This window comes from Anolis carolinensis, chromosome 1 (genome assembly GCF_035594765.1).
Source record: "Anolis carolinensis isolate JA03-04 chromosome 1, rAnoCar3.1.pri, whole genome shotgun sequence".
Classification (NCBI taxonomy): Eukaryota; Metazoa; Chordata; class Lepidosauria; order Squamata; family Dactyloidae; genus Anolis; species Anolis carolinensis.
The window spans coordinates 259038664-259063616 of NC_085841.1; the positions used below are offsets into that span (position 1 = coordinate 259038664).

Here is a 24953-nt window from a genome sequence, read left to right on the forward strand (position 1 = left end):
CACTTTGCGTGAAAGACTTTTGGATCCTCAAAACCTGTGGATAAATCTCCATTTAACTAGAAGTAGAATCAATAGACTCCAGTGGGTCTTATTGGTGGATAGACACATGCAATTGTGCTATAAGCTGCAAAGGGGGAAAACTATATTAAACAGCACTACATCTAACTAATATTGTAACTTCTATCTATATTTATGGTGCAAGTATTTAACCATGTATTTTGGAGTATGTGTAGTGTAATCTCTTCCTCCAAGTACATCTGTCTAATTAGTATGCTGCATTTTTCTATTCATTATGATTTAAATTCCTGGCATCCCCTCTCATTCCTCATCTCTTAGCACAGGGAAGATTCAGCAGTGTATTATTGCAGCAAGAATAATGTGTCTTCTCTATAGTTCAGTTGTTTTCTAGAAAGAGATAGCAAAGGGCAAGGTCCATTTGGCTTTAGGCAAGGGAATTGATCTGTGTTGATAGCACAGTTTCTATTTCACAGCACATGTGTGTTTCTTCATCTTCTCTAGACTGCAACAACCTACAGATGGCCTGTGACAATGCTGCCTTTCCAAGAGTTTACCTACCATTTTCGATTCACTAGCCCTGTGAGTATATGTACCTACTGAGTCCACTGCAACCTGCGGAAATAAGACATTTCAGCTGATTATAGTAGAAAGGCATATCTTTAAGATAACACACCAATCATTCCAGAGTAGACTTTTCTATAAAACCAAATTAATTCTAGTGGAATAGAAGATTCCCAAACCAAACAGTTATACTACATTTACTTAAAATCTAATGCTCATCATTTTTGACTAAATTACATAGCTAAAAGTGAGGTGTGCCTTAGATTCAATGGCATGTTAGAATCGTATACATAAACCAGTCTGCAGAGAGGCACGGTTTCCCAACTGGCCTTATTCACGAAGCCTTCAAAATCTCCCCTTTGGTTTTGAAAGTCTTGTGAATGGGGAAGCCACAGCTTCTCCATCTGCCTTGAGTTTGCCAGCCTCAGCCTGATGAAGGGACACAGCTTCCCCCTTCCTGTTGACCTTGCCGAGGTGGGAAGCAGGACAGCCAACAGGCAAGGGGATGCCATGCATTACATTTGGCAATTAATCTTTTTCTTTCTTTTTTTTGCAATGCACACCTTAAAAGTTGAGGTATTACAAGCAGTGGTGCATTATACTTGAATAAATACAGGTAAACGAGTTTGCATATTCGATCACAGGGCTAGTGTATGAAAACATAACCAAAAAATATGAATTTCCAAGATTTAAATTCCCTTGTGAGTACTGATAAGGAATATCCCAGTCTTTCATTAGGATGACATATTAATATGATACAAGTCAGAGGATGAATCAAGGTATAGATTGCCAAGTCACAATCTAGATTCAGCACTGCTATAATCTGTTGAAGTAGTTGGTTTCTGTTCCCAGGCATCTCTTCTCTTGTGGAACCTTCCTGCAGGGATACATGGATTTTTTAAAGGAAGAATTGGCATTATATCCATATAGTAGAAGATGAAGCTAGGAGTTGTTAAGGCAGCCATGCAAACTTCCTTGCCTCCCTTAAGGCTGACTGAGTGCATGTTTCTAATTAGCTTCAGACTAGATGTCGGTTTCTACCCTGTCCTCAGTTACCTGGGAGGTATATGTTCAGATGTTATCAGTGTTTGAATATGTGTATTATATATATGCTTGCAATAGATTTCCATGCCTTTCATTACCATCCTGCCCCAGAATCAAAGAGTTAATCTGAAAAATCTAGAAAGATGCATTCACCTTCCATTTCATTTTCCACTTTAACTTTGAATTCCAACTCCAATTCCTCTTAATTCGACAGAATAATTTAAAAAAATAACTGAAAATCCCACCACAGTATCTTGGGGTTTTATGCTTATCTGATGAGACAATAACAACAACAACAACAACTTTGTTTTGTACCCCACCTCCATTTCCTTGAAGGGATTTGGGCGGCTTATATGGGCCCAAGCCTGGGTAATTACAGTAAACACAGGATAAAAACACATCAAAATAAAAGTACAGAATTATACACATTAACATAGTAAAATAAAATAGTGACCATAGTATAGTTAAACACAATTTAGACACCAGAATAAAAGTCATAAAAACGAGCTGGCCCAAAATGCACAGAGTGAAGGTTGTAAACCAGTACCTTCATGTTCTTTCCCGTAACATATTGCTTCTAACCTTTGTGGTTCCATAAGGTGGGATTGTGCTCCTTTTCCATGCAGGTTTCCATTCCCTTTGAACATTTTCTTCTTTTCCACTTATCACAGGGCCAAGCAAACTGCAGTACTGATGTGGACCAGAGGGGTTTTCTCTTTACTGACTATTACTTCCAGTTCTACTGGCTCTGTGAGTGAGTCTCAGGAGAACCACTATTTTTTCACAGGAACGAAAATGAGCCCACAAGACTCATTGAACCGGATGTTCCCTTCTATGGACCCAAGCACTATCTTGTTGCTTCTGATCTGTAAGCCATTCCCTCTTGAGCTGGTTTGGTTCTTCTTTCAAGTGGTGGAATTTTGGCATTAAAATGTCAGGCAACTTTGGGGAGGAATACTATTGTTAGGAAAACACTGAAATGCAGTTTCTTTTTGCTTGTTATAGAACAACAGCACCTCCCTTACCCCCTCTTTATTACACTGGATTTGAAACATTTACACTGGATCATGCTTGGGTTTGGACACCTCAGAACTGTAAAATACAGCTTGGCTGGGAATGGATCTCAGTACCCAGGGAAGCCAATGAAGCAACTTTCTCAGATATTGATATTGCTTATTCATGAAACTCGGAGACCTCTTTTAAATGAAGTAGAAACACTGGATTTTTTTCCATAAAGGAATATTGTGCCTGGATGTATTGCAAGTCATACACTGGAGTTTCTGGCTTGGCTGGCAGCTAACCATTTCTCTCTAAATCTGTGCTCTGAAAAAGTCCTGATGACACTGGAACTTGTGACTGACCAGTCATTTTGAACAGCAAATGCCAATAGAAAAGCTACAGGATTTACCTCTGGCTTTTTCCTCTCTGTTTTGCCATATATTTACATTCCAAGGGGAAAAAACCTCAAGAACTTTCTCAGGCTGGCTCGTATTGCCCCCAATGTGCCTTCTTTTTTCAGGGTTGGATGACAAACGCTTCTCAGAAAGCATTGTATGTTTTTAACCGCCTCCTCTTAAACCAACTCAAAGCAGGGTTCTGGACTTTACCACTGGATTCTAACAACTATGGTGTTTTGATGCAGATTGTGAAAGCCTTGGAAGCCCAATACACGGGGCAGATCCAAAAGAGCACGTGGCAAAGCCCATTCTGAACATCACCATCTTGTGCCAAAGGCTCAGGAGAGAACACCAGAAGAGGTCTACCTTATGATGACAATGTCCAGACTGAAAATAATTTTGATCCCCAAGGGGTCTCTGTCAGGAAACCTTTTTCGCTCCAGGCCTTGGGTCTTTTTGAAATTCTGAGGATATTGTGGGTAACTTACTGTTACAAGGTTTTAACTTGCTAAACCACTTATTTTTTTTAATTGAGCTCGTTTAGTTATTGATTTGCTAGCCTCTCATAGGAAACCAAAATGGGCCAGTGCTGAGCACCAGCCTGTACCCAGACTCTAAATTGGGTCCTGGGACAAATCAGGACAGATGTACATGCACAACTATTCAGCATATCAGGATTTTACCCAGTATTCAAGGGGGGGGCAGTTAGTTGAGATTTCTTTTTAAGAGTAAAAACAGCTGCATGATGAGGACACAGGAAAGAATAAGAAATATTAGTGTGCTGCTGCTACCTTTTTCTAATCCTGAATCTGATTTTACATTGATGATAGAAGACCAAAAACCAATATGCCTTTAGGTGATTCTTGTCTCCAGGCACAGAAGAAGGATTGACATGAAAGGAACTCTGCTGCTGATGGTTTAGTTGGGTTTTTTTTAATGCATTGTTAAAAATTATATAATGATGCCTACATTTCTGGATGAAGCTGCCTATTACTTGGTGCCCCAAGGTCATTTCTATTGTACATACGCAATTTGGTATAAAACTCCCTGCCTCTTCTAAAAGAATCTTGGTGACAGGAAATGTTCAAGCCCCACCGGTCTACAAAAACTAAGATTCTTGGGGTGAACGCAAAGTCATGAAAGATTCCTAATTGTATGCATATAATCTCTGTGTCTGTTAGAGCTGTTCCTTGTGATTCTATATGTTAACTCTTGGAAACAGTCATCAGGAGATGGGACAACTAGGTCTATAGCATCACTCAAAGCACTAGAGATGGGCACTGGGGCCATGGGCAGAAATACAGTAGATACTACCTTGATAAGATTGGTAATAGCCTCTTAGTTGCCTACCTGTCAAGAAAAGAAAGATGTCCAAGTACAATTGCTAATAGTCACCACTGTGTGGCACTCCTTTCCCAAGAGACAGAGCCCTATCATCCCTTGGCAGAGAGAAAGTGAACTACAGGCACAATTTGACGTGATAACAAAGATCCATAATTACCTTCTCCCTTTTAACAGTTATTTTGGCATTATGTCAAAGAAATGTCATTCAGACTGGAAAATGTAATTTAATAGTGGCATGCAGTAGTTGTGCTGTTAAATCAGCTTTGACTGCTAAAAAAGCTCTCTGAGAGACCTTTGAGACACCTGTTATTGAAAGCCCTGCTCAGGTCTTGCAAACTCAAGGCTGTGGTTTTCTCGACTGAATCCATCTACTGGTAATGCAGTCTTTTCCTACTGCCTTCAGTTTTACAGAAAGTTATTACAGACGGCAACTGCATGTAACATGGGATAAAAAGTGGAAGACAAGGATTTCAGAAACAAATAACACTTTAGCCAAGGCAGTTTTCTCCCTGTTTAAATTACAAATCAAAGAAGCACAAAATCAATTCAGGCTGCAATCCATGCTGGTGTTTTAAGCCTCTTGAAGCCAAGTGGAACAAGTGAATGTGTAGAACTGCACAATTAAGCATCTCTTATGAAAATAGGGCCAGAAATGCAAAGCAGATTTAGGTGTCATCTGTGAAACATCTTATTACTGGCTGAAGAATCCTAGTTATTTTTAGGTAGAAATCATTATGCAGTGAGTCTGCCTTTTCTATCCAGAAATTATTTTCTGCAGTAAGAAAAATAAACTGATGGAATGTGGTAAAAAAAAACAAGGTCAGATTACAGGCATCAGACAATTTTGTTAGCATGCCCTGTAAAATTTCATGAAGAGTGGAAACTAAGAGCAACTTTCATCCAAACTTGTTCTTAGGCCTCTTCCACACAGCTGAATAAAATCCCATATTATCTGCTTTGAAGTGGAATATATGGCAGTGTGGACTCAAGATAACCCAGTTCATAGCAGATATTGTGGGATTTTCTGCCTTAATGACAGTGTCGAAGGCCCCTTAGTTGTTCCCATCCTCTTCTCCGAAACACACATTCAGAGTCTGAGTTAGGAGATAGAGGTGATGTTAGAATAAAACAAATATATTAATAGGGGGTCTATTTATTGCCTTGGTCAGTGATCGGCATTTTCTTTTTTAAAAAATTGAGAAGTTTTTCTGTCATCTTCCTGCTGGGTATTCTTGTGATTGAGGGCCCTTCTACACAGCCCGATATCCCAGAATATCAAGACAGAAAATCCTACAGTATCTTCTTTGAACTGATTATCTGAGTGTGGGAGTTTCTGCTTTGATATTCTGGGATATAGTGCTGGGTGGAAGTGATTTCCTTTAACTGTTATCCTTCCCAACATTAACTTACAAATCTCTTGGGGCACCAGGTTTATTTATGGCACGCTGCACCCACTATGTGACAGTGCTACATGGAGAGAGTCTTATGACCACTTTCTGAAGGAAGACAGACTTGCCACTCAGCTAATTCCAAAAGTCATTTTTTCTAATACTCTTTTGTTAGTGTATAGCACCTTGTTAGTCAGATCTGCTGATTTATTGTACATGCCACCTCATCCAGGAACTATTTTTCTTGCTACAGCTCTGCCCCCAAATATGCATTTTCAAGTTCTAATGGTCACCCATGAAGAGTCACTAACAAAAACCAGCTTGCAAGACAGGCATCCTGTAACCACTTAAGTAGTGTTTCCTAATTTCTGGGGAAGAGATTCTGAGACTGGCTCTCAGCACTCTGTTTACCCCCCCCCCCACACACACACACACATACCACCAGCCTCTGCTTTTGGAGCAGCCACCATTTGAGTGATGGATGCTTATATTACTCCAAGGCCCACAGCTGTGCCATTCCTGCCCACATTTCTATCTAATGTAAGATTCTAGTATCGCACAGGAAGATCTCGTGATTAATCTCTTTCCCACTGTCACCAATCAGCCACTTTCATTAGAATGAATCTCTCCTGCCTGTTCTGGGGCTTCTCATTATAACCAAAAGTCAGAGAAAAAGCTACCAATTTCTGCTCATGATAATAACACCTGTAGCAGCTCATAATAGAGGTGGGTGGGCGTGTTGTTCCTCTTAGGCAGCAGAGGCATCTTCAGTATTTTAGGGCCACCTTTGCTGTTTTCCTTCCCAGCAGCAGAGGAGACTAGAAACACTCCATTGCTATGAACTGCCAATAAAATGTTGGTACTGAACTACCAACGCATAAGTACCATTGAATTAAAAACAATCTGGTGAGGACATTCACATTTTGACCTGACTATCCCCTTGCCTACTCCCCAGTGCATTATAAAACCAGACATCACTTTTATTTCCTGTTTGGATTAGGGTGAAGGCAGCATAAAAATAGTGACATCTGAAGCACATTAACCAATCATGTTTTTCTTCTCCCAGTCTATTGGTGGGACCTGAGAGAAGGGCTGTACATATAGCAAAGATTTTCACTGATCAATTCACATCAGTGCTGTCTCAGAGAATCCAATATGCATAATCCATAACAGTAATGTTCTTTACATCAGTTCTTTAAATGGTTTTATTGTTTTAAAATACTGTAACTTTTTACCATTGTATAGCACCTTTTTGTATCTCAAAGTGCTTCACAGTATTAGGTTTTTTTTTGGGGGGGGGGCGTTGAGAGAACCTGTCAAAAATGGAAAATTCAGTTAGTAACTGACTCATGTGGTTTCATGAGGACCTCAACTAGATCGCCATCACCAACTCTTTATTCCCCCCTCCACTTGTGCCATTTACAAACTGACCCAAAATAGAAGAATGAAGGGTTAATAACTGGGTCTCTTCTTCAGGCTAATGGAGGGAGGGGGACTTTCCTGCCTAGCAGGGAATTCTCTTTTAAGTTGGAACATGTAATCCTCTCTACACATTTTGGAACAAGGATGGATATGGAGCCAACTTTTGAAGTTCGGCTCTTTTGAGGGGCCAGGAATCATTTCTCAAATGAAAATCCACAAGCCGCCTTATGTCTCTTGTTAAAGCTTAAAGCCTGTAAATAAGTTTTGTGCCATCACTGTGAGCCTTAATATAAAGCACTAATTTGATTTGTTTATCACAGCTTTAATCACTGTATATTGCCCATAATTTCAGAGTCATATCCTTAGTAAATACCTATTAAGTTTTATTGTTATTTTGTTTTCGTGGAGACTTTCCTCCCCACTACCACCTGTCTTTCTGACATGTATTTATATTTTGAGTTCTGGAGACATGACTCCTCTACTTGTTTTGCTTATCTAGACTTTTATTCATAAGAAATGTACCTATATAAATAAATATATAAGTATACTACTTTGTATCCTAGATTGTCTCATAGCATCTTTATCCACCCTATCGGACTGAATTGTAACAGGCAATATATAATTCCTTCAAATGTAACCTTCTGAAGCAATGTAAATGCATTATAGCTTACTATTTTTAGTTCATGTAGGGTGTTCAGATACCAAAAAACTGCTACATAATCTAGCCTCAAACCACTATGTAACACTGGCAGCTATTTTATTCATCATAATTGGGCAAAAAAGTTCCCTTCACATTGCTGTCTCAAGGCAACCACCTCATACTAGAGTCCTCTTCTGATCTCTGCAAAAGACATTCTCAAGAGTTTCTATACTTGAAGACTTTTGATTTAACAAATTGAAATTTTTTTCAAAGGAAAAAAGGGGAGAAGATTGGGCATACTTTAAACATTGTCTACTTCAGATGATTACATGCTGCAATAAAGTCAATAACACATCAACATGTTAAAAATATGATTAAGTACTAAAGTTATGAAGAGACCAAAAATTCAGTTCAGATTTGATGGTCTGAATAAAACTACCTCATACTATAATTCACTTCAAAATATGTTGTATGGGTAAGTTCTGGCACATTTAACTTGCTCTCACCCTGAATTTGCCTGCCTTCTCCGCAATGGTCATTGTCTAAAGACTGTGGTTACTAGTTAACCCTACTAATGGCAGAATCTCTCAACAGATGCTTTCTTGATCAGTTGCTGAAATGTGAGGTTAAGCAAATTTACTATTTCTATTAATAAGTTCATATACAGTAAGGAAAACATACCTGCACAAGAAGAATCAGGAGTCAAGATAGTACAGGAAACCCAATAAAAAAAGTGTGGTCCAAGAGTGGTGGTGGGGGGAGTTGTAAGTGGTATTATTCCCTTCCACTACTAGGAGTTATTTTGCCGATACCTATAGCTTTTGTCTCTGCCCAGAAGGTAAAGAAGGTGTGATGTTTTATAGAATGAAAGCTGTGGTGAATCGACAGAAAAATATAAACAAAAGAATTACGATTCCTTTTAAAACCATCTGTGTAGCTTAACTGTTCTTCATTTCTGACTTATGGCAATCCTAAAGCAAACATAGCATGTCTTCTTGGCAAGATTTGCCTCCATCCGAGGCTGAAAAAGAGTTACTTCCCTAAGGTCACCCATTGGATTTCTATGATTTGAACACTGGTCTCCACAGTCACAGTCCAATACCCATGATACATAAACTACATAAAAATAAGAATATATTTTGGGGTGACATATGGTAATGCTCAATTCTTAACAGCAAGGAATCTCATAGTTAAACTGACTGCACTAAGATTCCTCAGTGTTCTCTTAACTGACATCTCAGACAGACCGTAGCCCTGTAACTCATTACCATTTTCATCCTGTATGGTTTTAACATGTATTTTATGCTTTTGAGTTGGCCATAATAAGATATTGTTGCTTGTAGGATTTTATATTTTGTTTAATTTGGATGGCTGCATGTATGTGTACCTTCAAGACACCTATTGACTTAAGGCAACTCTGTACAAAAGAGTCCTCTTAGGCAAGTAAAACTCAGAGGTGGTTTTGTCCATTCATTTCTCTGAAATATATCCTGTAGTTGAAATCAAGGATGTTGTGACACCTTTCTTCTAGATAAGGCAATATACAAACATAAAAAAATAATACCAGCATCTTTATTAGTCCTTGGCACTAGCTCGTTGTATGTGACAAGAAAATCGAAAGGACAAAGAAGAGAACAATTTTCACTTCATCACAGTCAGCTTTATTCACCGGATGTTCTGATATTCTTAGCTGTAACAAATTGTCCGGATTTGCACAGACTCCAGGTGTGATGAGCCACATTAAGTACAAAAATAAAAAAGCTTCAGCAATTCTTCCAGAACCTGAAATGCAAAAACAATTTAGATCAAATTACTTCTCAATACACAATTGCCACCATAGTTTTAGCACCCAAACAGGAAAACATGGGTTAAAAACTCAAGAGGCAGATAAATGTTTGACAGGCATTACAGGCATTAGCAAATAGCACTTTAGTAATCTAATGACTGTGATTGGTCACCTTAACAACCTGTGTGTGTGTGTTTCCTATCCCAGGGGGCTTGTCATCCTTTCACTCGGGCTCATTAATATCTCAAACGAAGAGAAACTAGGTTAGTAGCTGTTTTGCATTGCAGTTGACAATGGGTTTCACCATTCTTTCAACTACTAAATCCCCTGCCTTCTCCTAGTTCAAAATCCCAATCTTTGGTGGAAATTCCAAACATTCCTTCAAAGCTGTGCTTGAAAATCAATCCAGTCTTTGGAAACAAGGGTGAAGGATAAGAATGATAGTAGCGTTTTCATATAACAACTGATATTAAACAACAAAACCTATATATATTATGAGAATTCCCACCATTTCTTGTCCTCTTGGAACAGCTAACCAGCATTGTATTAAAGTTTAGGGAGTATTTGATTTTATCGGAAAGTATAATTAAAACTATCAACTACTACTTGGATGAAGCCAGAGCTCTTGACTTAATAAAGAACTAGAGATGTTGTTCTAGAGTATTAATAATCTGAACTGGTGGGTGGAAAGAAGTTCAGGACTTAGCAAACCATAAACTACAAATAAAAAGCAAAAAATCTATATCTGAACATGAAGCTTCATTTTCACATGCTTGAGGTGCCAGTCTTTCTTTAATGATTCTAAGGGAAGAATAGCCTGTCGCTCATTTTTAATGCAGCATTTCAATGAGAAACCTCTTTATAGAAAGAATTATTTCTTAGAAAACATATTCAGGATTGCTTATGGAAACACTGAAAGCTTCCCCACATCGAAAGTAAGAACTCCCGATATTGGAAATACAATCACGATGTTGAGAGTATTATGTACATTAATTAAATGTCACATTTGCTAAATGTAATCCTAATCAACAGAGGTACAAAAGGTAAAGGTTTCCCCTGATGTTAAGTCCACAGTCATATCTGACTCTGGGGGTTGGTGCTCATCTCCATTTCTAAGCTGAAGAGCCAGCATTGTCCAAAGACACCTCCAAGGTCATGTGGCCGGCATGACTACATGGAGCGATCTTACCTTCCCGCCGGAGCGGTACCTATTGATCTATTCACATTGGCATGTTTTCGAACTGCTAGGTTGGCAGAAGCTGGAGCTAACAGCGACCACTCATGCCGCTCCCGGGATTTGAACCTGTGACCTTTCGGTCTGCAAGTTCAGCAGCTTAGTGCTTTAACACACTTCGCCACCGGGGCTCCAATCAACAGAGGACACCAGTAAAATTCTCAAGATTCAAAATGTTCCAGAAAATCCACATTACAAGATTCAACCTTAATATCTTACCTGAAACAGGTCTTGGTTCATTGTCACACATAGATTCCAACCCAAAGCAGCAAGAAGAGTACGCCAAAGCCCATAAAGAGTGAAGCCACCAGAGAGATGAGTAGTTCCTTGTAAATATCCCGAGTATACTTAGTAGAGGTCACTTCATAACTGACATATGAATTAAAGCAATAACCAGACATGGAAAACTGAAGAAAATCCAGACACTCCACACTTAAAAACTGATCCACCTCCACAAGGCCAAGACCTTACATATGGATGCTCTGCCCTTAGCAGCTTTTTGAAATGCAGAAATTAATTCCTCGCATATATCAAGACCATGTATAACTTTAAAAAGTGACAACCTTTCCTCAATATCAAATTATCAGGAATATATTCACTTGTAGACAACATTTGGACATCCACAACTTGTCCATGGTGTTAGACCAGATAGTTACACAAGTAAATAATAAAAAACAAGCTTCTTTATTACAGTTTGAGTATCCTGTATTTGAAATGGTGGGAATATAAAGGTTTTTGATTTTTTAAAAATGAATACTTGTAATTTCAAATATGTAAACAATTGAGATATCTTGGAGATGAGACCCAAATCTAAACATGAAATTCATATTTCATATACATCTTATATGCATAGCCTGGAGCCAATGATATACACTATTTTAATCATTTTGTGGATAAAACATTTGTGTACATTAAATCATCTGAAAACAAAGTCATCACTAAGTCTCTCATGTAACACAGTCATATTCTGGCATTCCAGAAAAGGTAGGCTTAGCCTACATAAGCAATTAAGCTTTGTGTCTTTTACCTGGTGAGTTTTCTCCCGAGATAAACCTCTCTACACTGGATGGTCTCTCCTTGTTTATGCACCAAATGCAGACTTAAAACAGAAGCAATAAGACTATTCTTTTGATATCGTAAGAACCCCATGCCAACAACCAAACTATAACTAGTTGATTATAGAAAAAGTTCCTGAATATCTTTGCCAATCTTCATTATTAACTATTTTGTTTTCTGTATTTTCTACTAATTTAAATTTCACAATTATCTCAGCAACTATAGGGTATCAGAATTTATCCTGCTTTCATAACTCAGTTCAAAACCATGTCATGTCCAGCACATGAGAAGGATACTCAATCTTTAAGGCTTCAGTCCTATATGTACTTATTAGGGAGCTAGTTCTAAACATTAACATATTTAATGTCACAATATACAAGTCACAAAAAAGTGATTTTAATTAGGTATGTCATCTGATATGTTTTATACAGTATGGTCCCACATCTGTGGAAGAAAGGACTCAACACACACACTTGCAAAGCTAGTAAATAATAGAAAATCCTATATCCCTCCAAATTCATTGGATTTAAGGGCACAGAACCTCCATGAAAGTGAAAATGTGAATAAAAATATTGCTGTATTTTTACCAGAGAGAGAACACATCTCTTGGAATTTCTAGATTTTTTAAGCACAACTATATGGTTGACTTCTACTGGAAACTGAATCCAGATCAACACTGGAAGACCTTGATATTCCTAGGGAGAAATTTTTAAATCAAATCCCCAAAATCGAAATTGCAAATGCGAGGGAATGGCTATACAGGGCATGAAGCAAAACAAAAAAACACACTAGAAGGCCTAGATAGGCCCACTAACACTTCTGCAAGACAATCTTTTTGGGTAAGTGAAACTGAGTTGTATTGTAGGTGTGTTATCATCCTTGCTGTAGATTTAACACCTCACATATGCTGAAGGGCAGTCTAAAATGTTTTTGATCTAACCTAAAAACTTGGCTCTCTAATCAAGCTTTTCAATAGGTATAGAGCCCAAAAGGTTTTTTAAAAAAAATGTAGACCCAGTGATTTTTCAACTGAAAGCACTTTATAAGACTGGTGGGTTGCTATTCAATTCATGTCCATAATTATTGTGGCTTTTTATCAATGTTTATTTTAGGTTTGATTTGATTTTTTTGTGTCAGGAGCGACTTGAGAAATTGCAAATTGCTTCTACTGTGAGATAATTGGTTGTCTGCAGGGACGTTGCCCAAGGGACACCCGGATGCTTGCTGTTTTACCATCCTTTGAGAGGCTTCTCACATGTCCCAGCATGGGGAGCTTGAACTGACAGGAGCTTACCCACTCTCCTCAGATTCGAATCGCCGACATGTCGGACAGCAGTTCTGCTGGCACAAGAGTTTAACCCAGGGGTCCCCAAACTAAGGCCCGGGGGCCACATGCGGCCCATCGAAGCCATTTATCCGGCCCCCACGGCACAAAGGCAGAAGGGGGTTGGGCTAAATCTCTTCCAACTATTATTATTATTATTATTATTAACATTGAGGCTGGGTGGCCATCTGTCAGGGGTGCTTTGCTTGTGCTTTTGGTGCCCAAAAGCAGAAGGGGGTTGGACTCAATGGCCCAAGGGGTCTCTTCCAATCCTCTTTATTATTATTATTATTATTATTATTATTATTATTATTATTAACATTGAGGCTGGGTGGCCATCTGTCAGGGGTGCTTTGCTTGTGCTTTTGGTGCCCAAAAGCAGAAGGGGATTGGACTCAATGGTCCAAAGGGTCTCTTCCAATCCTCTTTATTATTATTATTATTATTATTATTATTATTATTATTATTATTATTATTATTATTGCTTAGTGGCCAACTATAGTCCGGCCCTCCAACAGTCCGAAGGATCATGAACTGGCCCCCAGTTTAAAAAGTTTGGGGACCACTGGTTTAACCCATTGCGCCACTGGATATATTGATGGTGTAAATTATGTTTTTATCTTTGGTATTGATGTATTTGCATTTTATTGAACCGTGTGTATTGTTACATTATGAGTGCTCTGTAAGCCACCCTGAGTCCCTTTTGGGAGATGGTGGTGGGGTAAATATAAAGATGATGATGATGATGATGATGATGATTATGTCTCCCATTTAAAGAAACAAACCTACAGCTACCTTCACAGGGATTGGCGGTATTGCCCTTCCATTTCTGCAGGCAAATAAAACACATCTCGACACCTACAAAAGTTTCCACAGAAAGAGGATACACGAAGAACCAGGCTGTGAAAAACATGCCGATGGCCAAGAGCACCACGGTGAGATGCGGAAAGACAGCCGGGTTCACCGGACTGGTGTACCTGCTCATCGTCTCAAGCTCCTTAATTCAGAAAGAAAACAGTTGACAGAATCATTTATTTATCTAGTCCCCCCCCCCCATTTATAACCTGCATTTCTCTCTACATGGAACCAAAGGCAGCTCGCAACATATATTAAAACAAAGGACTGTTAGATGCCATATAAAACACCACTACAGTAGAGTCTCACTTATCCAACATAAATGGGCTGGCAGAATGTTGGATAAGTGAAAATGTTGGATAAAAAGGAGGGAGTGATTAAAGAAAAGGTTATTAAATGTCAAATTACGTTATGATTTTACAAATTAAGCACCAAAAACCATGTTTTGCAACAAATTGACAGAAAAAGCAGTTCAATACAAGTAATTATGTAGTAATTACTGCATTTATGACTTTAACACCAAAACATCACAATATATTGAAAACATTGACTACTAACAAATTGACTACAAATAAAGGTAGAATTGCATAAAATGAAGTTATAGTAACAACATTGTCGGAAATTAAATCCATAAAAAATTCAATCCTTGCTGTCTAGAGAAATAGCTGTGGATTGGGGCAGGAGGCAAACTGCGTTGACAATCCAGAACGTTGGATTAGTGAATGTTGGATAAGTGAGACTCTACTGTAATTACAACAGTTTAAAGCATTTTATCACAGGCCTGGGCAAACATGGCCCCTCAGGGTGTTTTGGACTTCAACTCCCACCGTTACAACAGCCTCAGACCCTTTCCTTTCCCCCCTCAGCCGCTTGGGAGTTGAAGTCCAAAGCACCCGGCGAATCCAAGTTTGCCCAGGCCTTATTTAACACTGCAAGTCTATCTACATTGTAGAATTGATGCGGTTTGATAACACTTTAACCACTGTGGTTCACAGGCGCAATCCCATACAAGCCTTGCGTGAAACCTTTTTTTTCCAAGCGCCTCACCATGCTGCTCTGACGCCGCTTCCCTCAGCTTCGATCCTGCTGTCAACCGAAGCGCCGCTGCCCCCCTTCCCTCCCAGGTGACCCAAAGAAGGACACGTCTCTTCCTCTGACGCGCTCTGTGCGCCGCCGGAAACCGGCTCTGTCAGAAAAAGCACCCCTCCCACCGTTTCTCTCGCGCTCTTCTTTCTCGAAGGGGCTGACGGGAGTGGTAGTCCGTTCGGGTGTCTTGTGAACGCGGACGGTGGGAACGCGAACTACATTTCCCGGCGTGCTCGGAATCTCGGAACGCGGGATTTGGAAGGCGCCAAAGTTCGGTCAAAGGGGAGGGAGAACAGCGCGACTGGACTGAAGGAGAAGAAGAAAGAGGGGTGCCGGTAGGCCGACAGGGAATTTTTTTTTTCCTCAGAGATTAGCGCGTGGCAAAGGTAAGCCATTGGCGCGCGTACGCGGACGAAAAGGGCCTCTAGAGAGGGAGATGCGGGACTCTGATTTGGCGCTCGCCTTAGGCCTGTCCTAAAACTCCCCTCATAGTATCAGTAATGTGTTGTCGAAGGCTTTCATGGCCACCAGAAGCGACTCAGGTTGCTCCTGACACGAAAATAAAATGGCTGGAATCACTGGGTTGCTGTGTGTTTTCCGGGCTGTATGGCCATGTTCCAGAAGTATTCTTTCCTGATGTTTCGCCCACATCTATGGTAGGCATCCTCAGAGGTTTCCAGTTTCCAACAGACCTCACAACCTCCGAGGATGCCATAGATGTGAGCGAAACGTCAGGAGAGAATGCTTCTGGAACATGGCCATATGACCCGGAAAACTCACAGCAACCCATTACCAGTAACAAGCACGTTACTTTTTGGGTTAACGTTACTGGCAGTACGTATTACTGCCGACTTGGGTTTCCACCATGAAGATGTGCCCAAATAAAGGTGCGGCTACACTGTAGAATTAATGCAGCTTGACTTCACTTTAACTGCCATGACTTAATGCTATGGGTTCCAGGAAGTTGTAGTTTGGGGGAAACAACAAGACAAGGAACAAGCTAAAGGCCTTGTAAAACTACAATTCCCACAACCCAATAGCTTTAGGACATGGCAGTTAAAGTAGACGAATATAGTGGGTTGCTGTGAGTTTTCCGGCCTGTATAGCCATTGTTCCAGAAGCATTCTTTCCTGACGTTTCACCCACATCTATTTATTCATTTATTTGCGATACTTACATACATATTTATCCTTCGGCTCAGGGTGGTTCACAGTGTTGGCAACAATTCAATGCACTTGATAAAAACAGCATAAAACATCCAAGTTAACCCTCCCCTAATAAAACATTAAACATTATTAAACACATTACATAAAAATCTATGGCAGGCATTCTCAGAGATTGTGAGGTCTATTGGAAAACTATGTAAGTGGGGTTTATATATCTGTTGACTGTCCAGGAAGGGAGAAAGAACTCTTGTCTGTTTGAGGCAAGTGTGAATGGTGCAATTGGCCACCTTGATTAGCATTAAATGGCCTTGCTGCTTCAAAGTCTAGCTGCTTTAGACTGCACAGAGAAGCCATTGAAATCCACAAGCATGTGGACAATTTCAACAGAAAGGAGGAAATCATGAAAACGAACAAAATCTGGCTACCAGTATTAAAAAAAACTCTAAAACTAGGACAATAAATAAAGAACAACACTCAGAAGACAGAGGAATTCCAGACAAGAAACAATCAGGGCCAGCTAGCACCTCCCAACAAAGGATTCCCCAAGGCAGGAAGCAGCCAGGCTTTGGAGCTGCAAGGGCATTCAATGCTGTGTATAAAACGGCATTGAATGTTTGCCACATATGTATGTTCTGTGATCTGCCTTGAGTCCCCTTTGGGGTGAGAAGGGATTAATACAAATGCTGTATATAAATAAATAAATAATCATTGTGTCCAGTTGCAACATTCACACTTGCCTCCAGCAGACAAGGGTTCTTTCTTCCACCCTAGGCATTTCACAGATATATAAACCCCACTTGCCTAGTTTCCAACACACCTCACAACCTCTGAGGATGCCTGCCATAGATGTGGGCAAAACGTCAGGAGAGAATGCTTCTGGAACATGACCATACAGCCTGGAAAACTCACAGTATCCCAGTGATTCTGGCCATGAAAACCTTGACAACATGTAGACTGCTACGTATTCTAGTCAAATGTTTTCAATATCCTAAAGATGTTGTTTAATAACTAAATAAATGATCAAATATAACTCATAAAGCGTATATCCATATCTGGACGGACATAAAGTGTTTTTCTCCCTTTACCAATTTATAAATTTCTTAGTAGCAAAAATTTTACTTTAATTTCCTTCAGGTCCTCAAAATATCACTTAAAGTATGTGCAATTAATTGATCAAATTGAGCAGATTTCATTAACTCATAGAGCACATTGCTACATTGAGAAGCACTTGTAACACCCCCCTCCCCCCCCCCCCCCCGGTCATCTCTGAACCATACAGCTCTTTTGGATGAGAACAGATGCTGTAATCCATCATAACTAGAGAGTAGTAAGTTGGGGTGGCTGCTGTACCAGTTTTTCTTATATTTAATAAGTATGTACAAACTCGTTTGAAAGATTGGTGTTCCATTCTTGCAGTTAGCTAGAATTTCCCCCCAAATTCTCACTTTTATACTGGGACCTGGTATAAGGGAAAATTGCAAGAATGTAAATTACCCTTTAAAATGGGCAGAAATACAAAGAAAGTAGTTTTATGTTCAAGTTGCCTTTCTTTTCCCTTTGGAAGAGATCTCCTAATACAATCCTAACTATTGAAAACTATTTTATAAATTCATATTCTACCAGTAGCCACCTTTCTGGTGTTTTTTAGTTGGACAGCCATAAGTGTTTTTCTCTTTACCAATCTATATTTTTCTTAGTAGAGAAATGTGATTCTTTTTCTTAATTATTTTGTTATTTTTTCCTTCAGGTCCTCAAAATATCACTTAATCAAATTGTACACATGTAGTTGACCAAATTCAAAAGATTTCATTAACTACTGATAACACTGGCCAACACACGTTATGATGCTTCAAATGTTAAACCTGTTTCTGGGTTTATTTGACCTGGCAATTCCAAAAAATGGCACAAGTTCTCAATCAGCTCTAGTTTTTGAGAGACAGAACATACGTCATATAGCAGTTGTCATCTGCTTGCCTATAGAAAATGATGAAAACCATATCTAAGAAACTAGAGCTGATGCAGTCTATCCAGTGCAGTTTTCTGAATCAGCTCCCCAAATAACCCCAGGAACAGGCCTAAAAACCAAGACACCAAGAATATTTATTTATTTATTTATTGGTTAGGCTATGTAATGTTTGGGAAACTGAAGAAAGAGTGTAGCCCAATCTTAGAGAACAGCTTGCTCGCTTAAACTTTTAGTTCATGCCATTGTTTTTTCTTCCTAGGTTTCTCCTGTGTTTCTCACTCCAGTCAGATTTAACCTCCCGTTTTCTAAGATGGGAATCCATGGTTTGGCCAAATTGATTGCGGATATTGCTCCTGCTGCCATTCGAGAGAATGACATTAAGAGTTATTTTGGTCGGAAGGTGGCCATTGATGCTTCTATGAGCATTTATCAGTTCCTGATTGCTGTACGGCAAGGGGCTGATATGCTACAGAACGAAGAAGGGGAGACCACAAGCCACCTGATGGGCATGTTCTACCGCACCATCCGTATGGTAGAAAACGGCCTCAAGCCTGTCTATGTCTTTGATGGCAAGCCCCCACAGTTAAAGTCTGGTGAATTGGCTAAGCGCATAGAGCGCAGAACTGAAGCAGAGAAGCAGCTTCAAGAAGCCAAAGAGGCAGGCGAGGAGGAAAATGTTGAAAAATTCAGTAAAAGGCTAGTTAAGGTCACCAAGCAGCACAACGAGGAGTGCAAGAAGCTACTGACCTTGATGGGCATTCCTTATGTGGATGCACCTGGTGAGGCTGAAGCTAGCTGTGCTGCCCTGGTGAAAGCGAATAAGGTGTATGCCGCTGCAACTGAAGATATGGATTGCTTGACCTTTGGAAGCCCTGTGCTAATGCGACATCTTACAGCCAGTGAGGCAAAAAAATTGCCCATTCAGGAATTCCACCTGAGCCGTGTTCTCCAGGACCTGAGCCTGACTCAGGAGGAGTTTGTGGACCTTTGCATATTGCTGGGTTGTGACTACTGTGAGAGCATCCGTGGCATTGGACCCAAACGTGCTGTGGAGCTCATCAAGCAGCACAAGAGCATAGAAAAGATAATTCAGCAGATAGATACCAAGAAGTACTCCCTGCCTGAGAACTGGCTGCACAAAGAGGCGCAACAGCTCTTCTTGGAGCCAGAAGTCATAGACGCAGAAGCTGTGGAGTTGAAATGGAGCGAGCCAAATGAGGAAGAGCTTGTTAATTTCATGTGTGGGGAGAAGCAGTTCAATGAGGAAAGAATCCGTAATGGAGTCAAGAGACTGAACAAGAGCCGACAGGGCAGCACTCAGGGCCGACTTGACGACTTCTTCAAGATTACAGGTTCCATCACTTCAGCCAAGCGCAAAGAGCCAGAGCCCAAGGGATCTGCCAAAAAGAAAGCAAGGGGTAGTGGCTCTGCAACATCAAAGTTTAAGAGAGGGAAATAAACATTATTTTTAAAAACTATCATCCCACTTTCACTCCAGATTCTTCTGGATCCGTTGTATAGTAATTGACCAACAGAAGTGCAACGTATTATAGTTCTGTGATACTGAAAAAGTGTGCAGCTGTTACTAGACTTCCAGTTCAATCTAGATTTGTGCATGGAGAAGATTGCTTTGACAGACAAAATGTTTAACGCTGCTAATTATTGGACACAGATCTTGCCAAGATAACTGGATATTGCTGGTAACAAACTCGGAGAGTGTTGGTCCTGATGAGTGCTGTGAACTCTAAAAACTAGGAGACTTTGTCTGTCTTTGTTGACATGACATGCTGACATTTTTGCTTTGATTTGTAGATTTCAATAAATATCACTTTTGCTACTTCTGTGTAGTTTGTTCATTTAATTTCTTTTGTGGCAGAGTAGTGTTGCTACCTAAAAGAAAACCTGTTATGTGCATTCACCAATGTGTATGAAACTAAAGCATTTATTAATTAGGTGAGGATATTTTTAAAATTGTGAATGGTAGGAATGTGGACATGAATTGGAGCAAATAGAAATATTAGTAAATAGTTTTTAATATGGCACTTCTTCCTTGCTCTGGTGTAATTTATTGACCAGTTGCATCAGTCCTTTTTTGTAAACTGAGTATAGAACTAACATACTAAAGGAAGATTTGTTTGATTTTTTTTAAAACTAGAAAGTATGGGTGAATTTGTAACTGCATCATTTTGTCATGTGTTTAAGAGAGAGATGGACCATTTCAGTGCTGTTTTTAACCCAAATTCCCATGGCTTGCAGAGTAATGAACTCAGTTTTTATTTCAGTAACTCCTAGTATTCAGTTTAATGTTTAGAGAGCATCCAGGATTATTTCTAGAATCATGCTTGGGAGATAGAAATATGTAGCTTTGTTATGAATGTATAACCTAGAGTTAAGCATTCATGATCCCTATGCATCCCCTAGTGTAGGAGACAAGTGGGGATTGTGAAAGTTCTCCAGTGCCTACTTAGTGGGAAGCAGCCACTGTGATCGATGGGGTCTGTTCCCATTGCTTAGAAATCTGATGCCCATTCCTATCCCTGCACATGAGCAATTACTGGCATAAGGGGATTATGACAGGGACCCGGTTTTGCCTGTTGCAGCAAGGATTGCTTATGAGAGGAAGGCCATTCAGCTGTTTCCCAAGCAATGGGGAATGGACTCTTGATCACTGGATGTTTCCCAGTAAATGGGGACTGGGCAAGAATGACTGCATAGCCACCTAACTATAGTGACACATAACTGAGAGGAATCAAACCGATATTTTTAAAAAATATGACCCAAGAAAATAGTGTTTGGGACATGATCATTTAATTCCCTTATATTCAAGACAGCATTGCAAATGAATCAAGTGCTGTGGCTGCATTGTATCAAGTGTTTTGTATTTTGAAAGCTTATCCTACTCTAGTTACATAAAGCCCTAAGTCAAGAGTCCCCAAAGTAAGGCCTGATGTAGCCCTCCAAAGTCATTTACCTGTCCCCATCCTAAATTTTAGACTTAGGGTTAACCTATGTCTGAAACCACTTGAAGGCACACAACAACAATCCTAATTAACTAGACTATCTCATCAGCCAAAAGCAGGCCCACACTTCTCATTGAAATACTGGTGAGTTTATGTTGGTTTAAACTGCTCATTTTAAATATTGTATTGCTTTTCTTTGGGTTTTTTGCACTACAAATAAGATATGTGTCATGTGCATAGGAACTCGGCAGTTTGTTTGTTTTTTTCCAAATTATAGTCTACCCCCCACTCCCAACAGTCTGAGGGTTTATGAAGCAGCCCTTGTCTTAAAATGTTTGAGGAGCCCTGATCTAAGTAGGTAAAAATCCCTAAGGCTTTTGTTGGTCTCTTGAACAGAAGGCTGAAACAGGAGTGATGGAGTAAGAAACCTTCAGAATCCCCACTCTGTAGCTTGGGGTTATTGTGAGTTGTCGTTCCCCCAAATGCCTGAGCATTTCTGTTCCAACAGATAATATAAGGTTCCTGCTACATTATTGAAAGTTAAACCATTTTGGTACATCTGCTTTATATTTGTCAATGCTCAGGATTAATAATAATAATAATAATATAACTTTATTTGTATCCTGTCTGGGGGGGGGGGGGGGGGGGTTGGAGCAGCTTACAGCAATGTAACAATATAAACAAAGTAAATGATAATAAACATATAGACAATTTAAGTGAATGAACAATAACAATTAAAAGTACATAAAAATAAATCAATCATTGAGTATAACAAGTTGATTTGGCAGGCAAGTACTATTCTGAGCAAAATAAACGTAATGCTGATTGCTGATGCTTTGGTATAGAAAACACAGACGCAAGAAGTATTAAAAAACTCTATAATCAAAACAGTAGATGGGAACCAACACTGAGGGCAGAGGAGCCCCAAGGACGGCTAATGGCTGAACAAAGGATACCCCCCAGGCAAGAGACAAACCTTTCTAATGCTAATTAGGGTGATTAACTGAAACATTAATGCTGGCTTCCCACTGACAAAGGACTCTTGCCACACCCTGGACTCTCCACAGATATATATTTTTTCCTTTCCTTGCCTAGTTTATCCATACCTCACAACCTCTGAGGATGCCTGCCATAGATGTGGCCGAAACATCAGGAGACAATACTTCTGGAACATGGCCACACAGCCCGAAAGACATACAACAACCCTGCAAGAAGTTTTTTTGAGCAAGTATGACAACAAAACCTTTCTGAATATTTTAATCGTGTTCTGATAGCAATATGACTTTGTGTTCTTTTAAAAGCACAATCATTAAATGCACAGAAAAACAAATATTTTTGTTTCTCATTATAGTTCTTCAGGGTTAAACAACCAGGAGCGTAATGAATGCACAAACATTTATATTTAGTGGAAATTGTAAATTTGGTATATTTTGTTTTCTGATTTTACATGAGTCACATGTAAAAGTCAATGTTTTTAAAACTTGTTGACACAAGTCCTTCTGTGCATACATATTAACTGTATACATCTATCCAAGGAAATTGTGGCATTGGTGTCTCCAGCATTTGGCTTAGCTGTCATTCGACTCACACTGTAAACCATTAAGAAACCTAAGAATGCCCATGTATACTCTAGCATGCTCATGTATACATAACAGGATTCTTGCCAGAGTATGTTGTAACAATTTATTATAAATAGAAAAATCATTCAGAAAATAACAAGCATTTGTAGTACTGTATTTGTAGTATTAAAGGCCTTGTTCTACATAAAGTCAGCACCTCTCACTTATGCAGGTAGGCATCCAACCAGAGTTCTCCAGAATCCTTCAAGGAGCTACATTGAACAGGAAAAGAGGAGAGGAAATTAAATACATTGATAAAATCTTGGGTGCGACATAATCTCAGATGCAAAAGTAGGCAGTGGAAAAATTATTTTCAGTGCTTCCCAACCTTTGGTCCTCCTGGTGTTTTGGACTTCAGCTCCCAGAAATCCCTGCCAGCATACCAGCTGTTAGCAGTGGTTCTCAACCTGTGAGTCCCCAGATGTTTTGGCCTTCAACTAGAAATCCTAACAGCTGGTAAACTGGCTGGGATTTCTGGAAGTTGTAGGTCAAAACACCTGGGGACCCACAGGTTGAGAACCACTGTTAATAGCTGGTTTGCTGGCAGGGATTTCTGGGAGCTGAAGTCCAAAACACCAGGAGGACCAAAGGTTCAGAACCACTGTTCAAAACAAATCTTGCCAGAACAAACCTGTGATAAGTTTGCCATAAGTCAGAAATGAATTGAAGGCAAAAACAACACTACTTCAATCATGCCCCCCCTCTCTCTCTATATATATATGTGTGTATATATATATATGTTTTTTCACTGTTATGTCAAAACAGATACATACTGTAAGATATCTGCAAAAGCTGTCAGCAGAGGTTTGCACTTGTATTCAATACCATATTTGTGGCACAAAGATTTCACCAGAGGGGTTACCTTCCAGAAGTTGTGCCGTGGCATTCTGGGGAAAAGGCTAAAAAGAAACAGAAAAAAATATTTCAGGTGGCCTCTTCAGGAACTGCCATTCATGGGTATTTCCAACAGACAGTGTACAAGCTGCAAACAAGTCCTAATCCAGGATATTTACCATACTATGAACATTGAACAGAATTTTCCTTAGAAAATATTCTCACAGCACTTAGAGACTAGGATATGCTGAACACTTTGCAAAGGTCGATTATGACTCAGCATTTTATATGGTTTTAATCTGTTAATTGATATGTATTTTAGGTGCTTATATGTTTAGATTGTTTACATTTAGATGAGATGTGTTTTATTGTTTACCTGTGCAGCATTGAATTTTTGCCAGATTTGTAAGCCATAGTATGAAGTGGATTTATAAGCCACCTTGAGTCCCCCTCCCTCCCCCCCCCCCCCCCCCCGGCTTGAGCTAGGTGGGGTAAAAATGAAATAAATAATAAATAAAATACTTACTGATGTTCAATCTGGAAATTCAAGTGCCCAGTAAACCAGTCATTAAAGTAGGACTGGTGAACATTACAAGTAGCCTGGAGCTGAAATGAAAAGTAAATAGCGGTTTCAAAAAAGTAATAGTTTAATTTACAGATTGACAACTATATTCCTGCTAGGTCCTTCCCATAACATTGCCCTGAAAAATTAAGGGCCATTAAAAACTTTTTCTTGTGCTGGTTCTCCAGGAATTTGGTGTTTTTAATCCAAAAATTACCTCAGATTTGCTGTCATGGACAATTTATTTTCCAAACTTTCTTTGACATTTCTGTGATATAAGATGTGACAATGAAATTGTGAAACAACTGTGTGGTACACTTTTATTGCGTTTTTTAAATTCAGCGCACATTCAGGCCTGATACAGAACCAGAGATAGTTTTAAAAGAAGAAAAATAGACTTGGCATGTTATGTGGTTTCCAAGCTATATGGCCATGTTCTAGCAGCATTTTCTCCTGATGTTTCGCCTGCATCTGTGGCTGGCAACTTCAGAGGATCCTCAGATGAAGGAGAAAAAGCTGCTTGAACATGACCATACAGCCACACAACAACCTAGTGATTCTGGCTGTGAAAATCTTCGACAATACATCAAAAATATGCTTATTAAATGGAGTAGAATGATATATTTATCTTTCGTATTCTATTCTTTTAGCTCCCCAAAACTATAGTTCACAATCTTCTGTCAACTTTAAA

General features: G+C 39.5%; 4 protein-coding genes across 12 annotated transcripts in view; 2 read left to right on the forward strand and 2 right to left on the reverse strand.

Moving 5' to 3' along the window:
- The window catches only part of myrf (myelin regulatory factor), a 121798-nt gene extending 114062 nt beyond the window's left edge, over nucleotides 1-7736 (forward strand). For all 8 annotated transcript variants that reach the window (XM_008115871.3, XM_008115873.3, XM_062967460.1 and 5 more), the window contains 2 exons: nucleotides 520-597; nucleotides 2295-7736. In XM_008115871.3, coding sequence (XP_008114078.2) covers nucleotides 520-597; nucleotides 2295-2381 — 165 coding nt within the window. In that variant the 3' untranslated portion in view covers nucleotides 2382-7736. The remainder of the gene's footprint in view (nucleotides 1-519; nucleotides 598-2294) is intronic.
- A 1716-nt stretch (nucleotides 7737-9452) lies between these two features.
- On the reverse strand, nucleotides 9453-15274 carry tmem258 (transmembrane protein 258). Its single transcript, XM_016995567.2, has 4 exons — nucleotides 15117-15274; nucleotides 14102-14211; nucleotides 11054-11203; nucleotides 9453-9596 (listed from the first exon to the last, which is right to left on the reverse strand). The coding sequence occupies exons 1-3, from the start codon at nucleotides 15117-15119 to the stop codon at nucleotides 11077-11079; spliced, it is 240 nt and encodes a 79-aa protein (XP_016851056.1). The 5' UTR covers nucleotides 15120-15274; the 3' UTR covers nucleotides 9453-9596; nucleotides 11054-11076.
- Nucleotides 15275-15348: 74 nt separating this feature from the next.
- Nucleotides 15349-20124, forward strand: fen1 (flap structure-specific endonuclease 1). 2 transcript variants are annotated; one of them, XM_016995566.2, is made up of 2 exons: nucleotides 15349-15490; nucleotides 18547-20124. In XM_016995566.2, the coding sequence occupies exon 2, from the start codon at nucleotides 18598-18600 to the stop codon at nucleotides 19744-19746; it is 1149 nt and encodes a 382-aa protein (XP_016851055.2). In that variant the 5' UTR covers nucleotides 15349-15490; nucleotides 18547-18597; the 3' UTR covers nucleotides 19747-20124. The 2 variants fall into 2 exon arrangements, with proteins under 2 accessions (XP_016851055.2, XP_062823532.1); XM_062967462.1 differs by having other exon boundaries at nucleotides 15351-15541.
- Nucleotides 20125-22916: 2792 nt separating this feature from the next.
- The window catches only part of LOC100555351 (acyl-CoA (8-3)-desaturase), a 32531-nt gene continuing 30494 nt past the window's right edge, over nucleotides 22917-24953 (reverse strand). The window contains exons 9-11 of the mRNA XM_062965509.1: nucleotides 24227-24366; nucleotides 23640-23765; nucleotides 22917-23078 (exon numbers count right to left, since the gene is read on the reverse strand). Of these exons, the coding sequence (XP_062821579.1) occupies nucleotides 23027-23078; nucleotides 23640-23765; nucleotides 24227-24366 (318 nt within the window). The 3' untranslated portion in view covers nucleotides 22917-23026. The remainder of the gene's footprint in view (nucleotides 23079-23639; nucleotides 23766-24226; nucleotides 24367-24953) is intronic.

Excerpts from the sequence above, each read along its gene's own strand:
- tmem258 (XM_016995567.2), bottom strand. Across the intron at positions 11,204-14,101 it reads TTCACAGCCTGGTTCTTCGT|TTATGAAGTGACCTCTACTA; the intron begins GTATCCTCTTTC and ends TTCATATGTCAG.
- fen1 (XM_016995566.2), top strand. The coding sequence starts at position 18,598 with ATGGGAATCCATGGTTTGGCCAAATTGATTGCGGATATTGCTCCTGCT.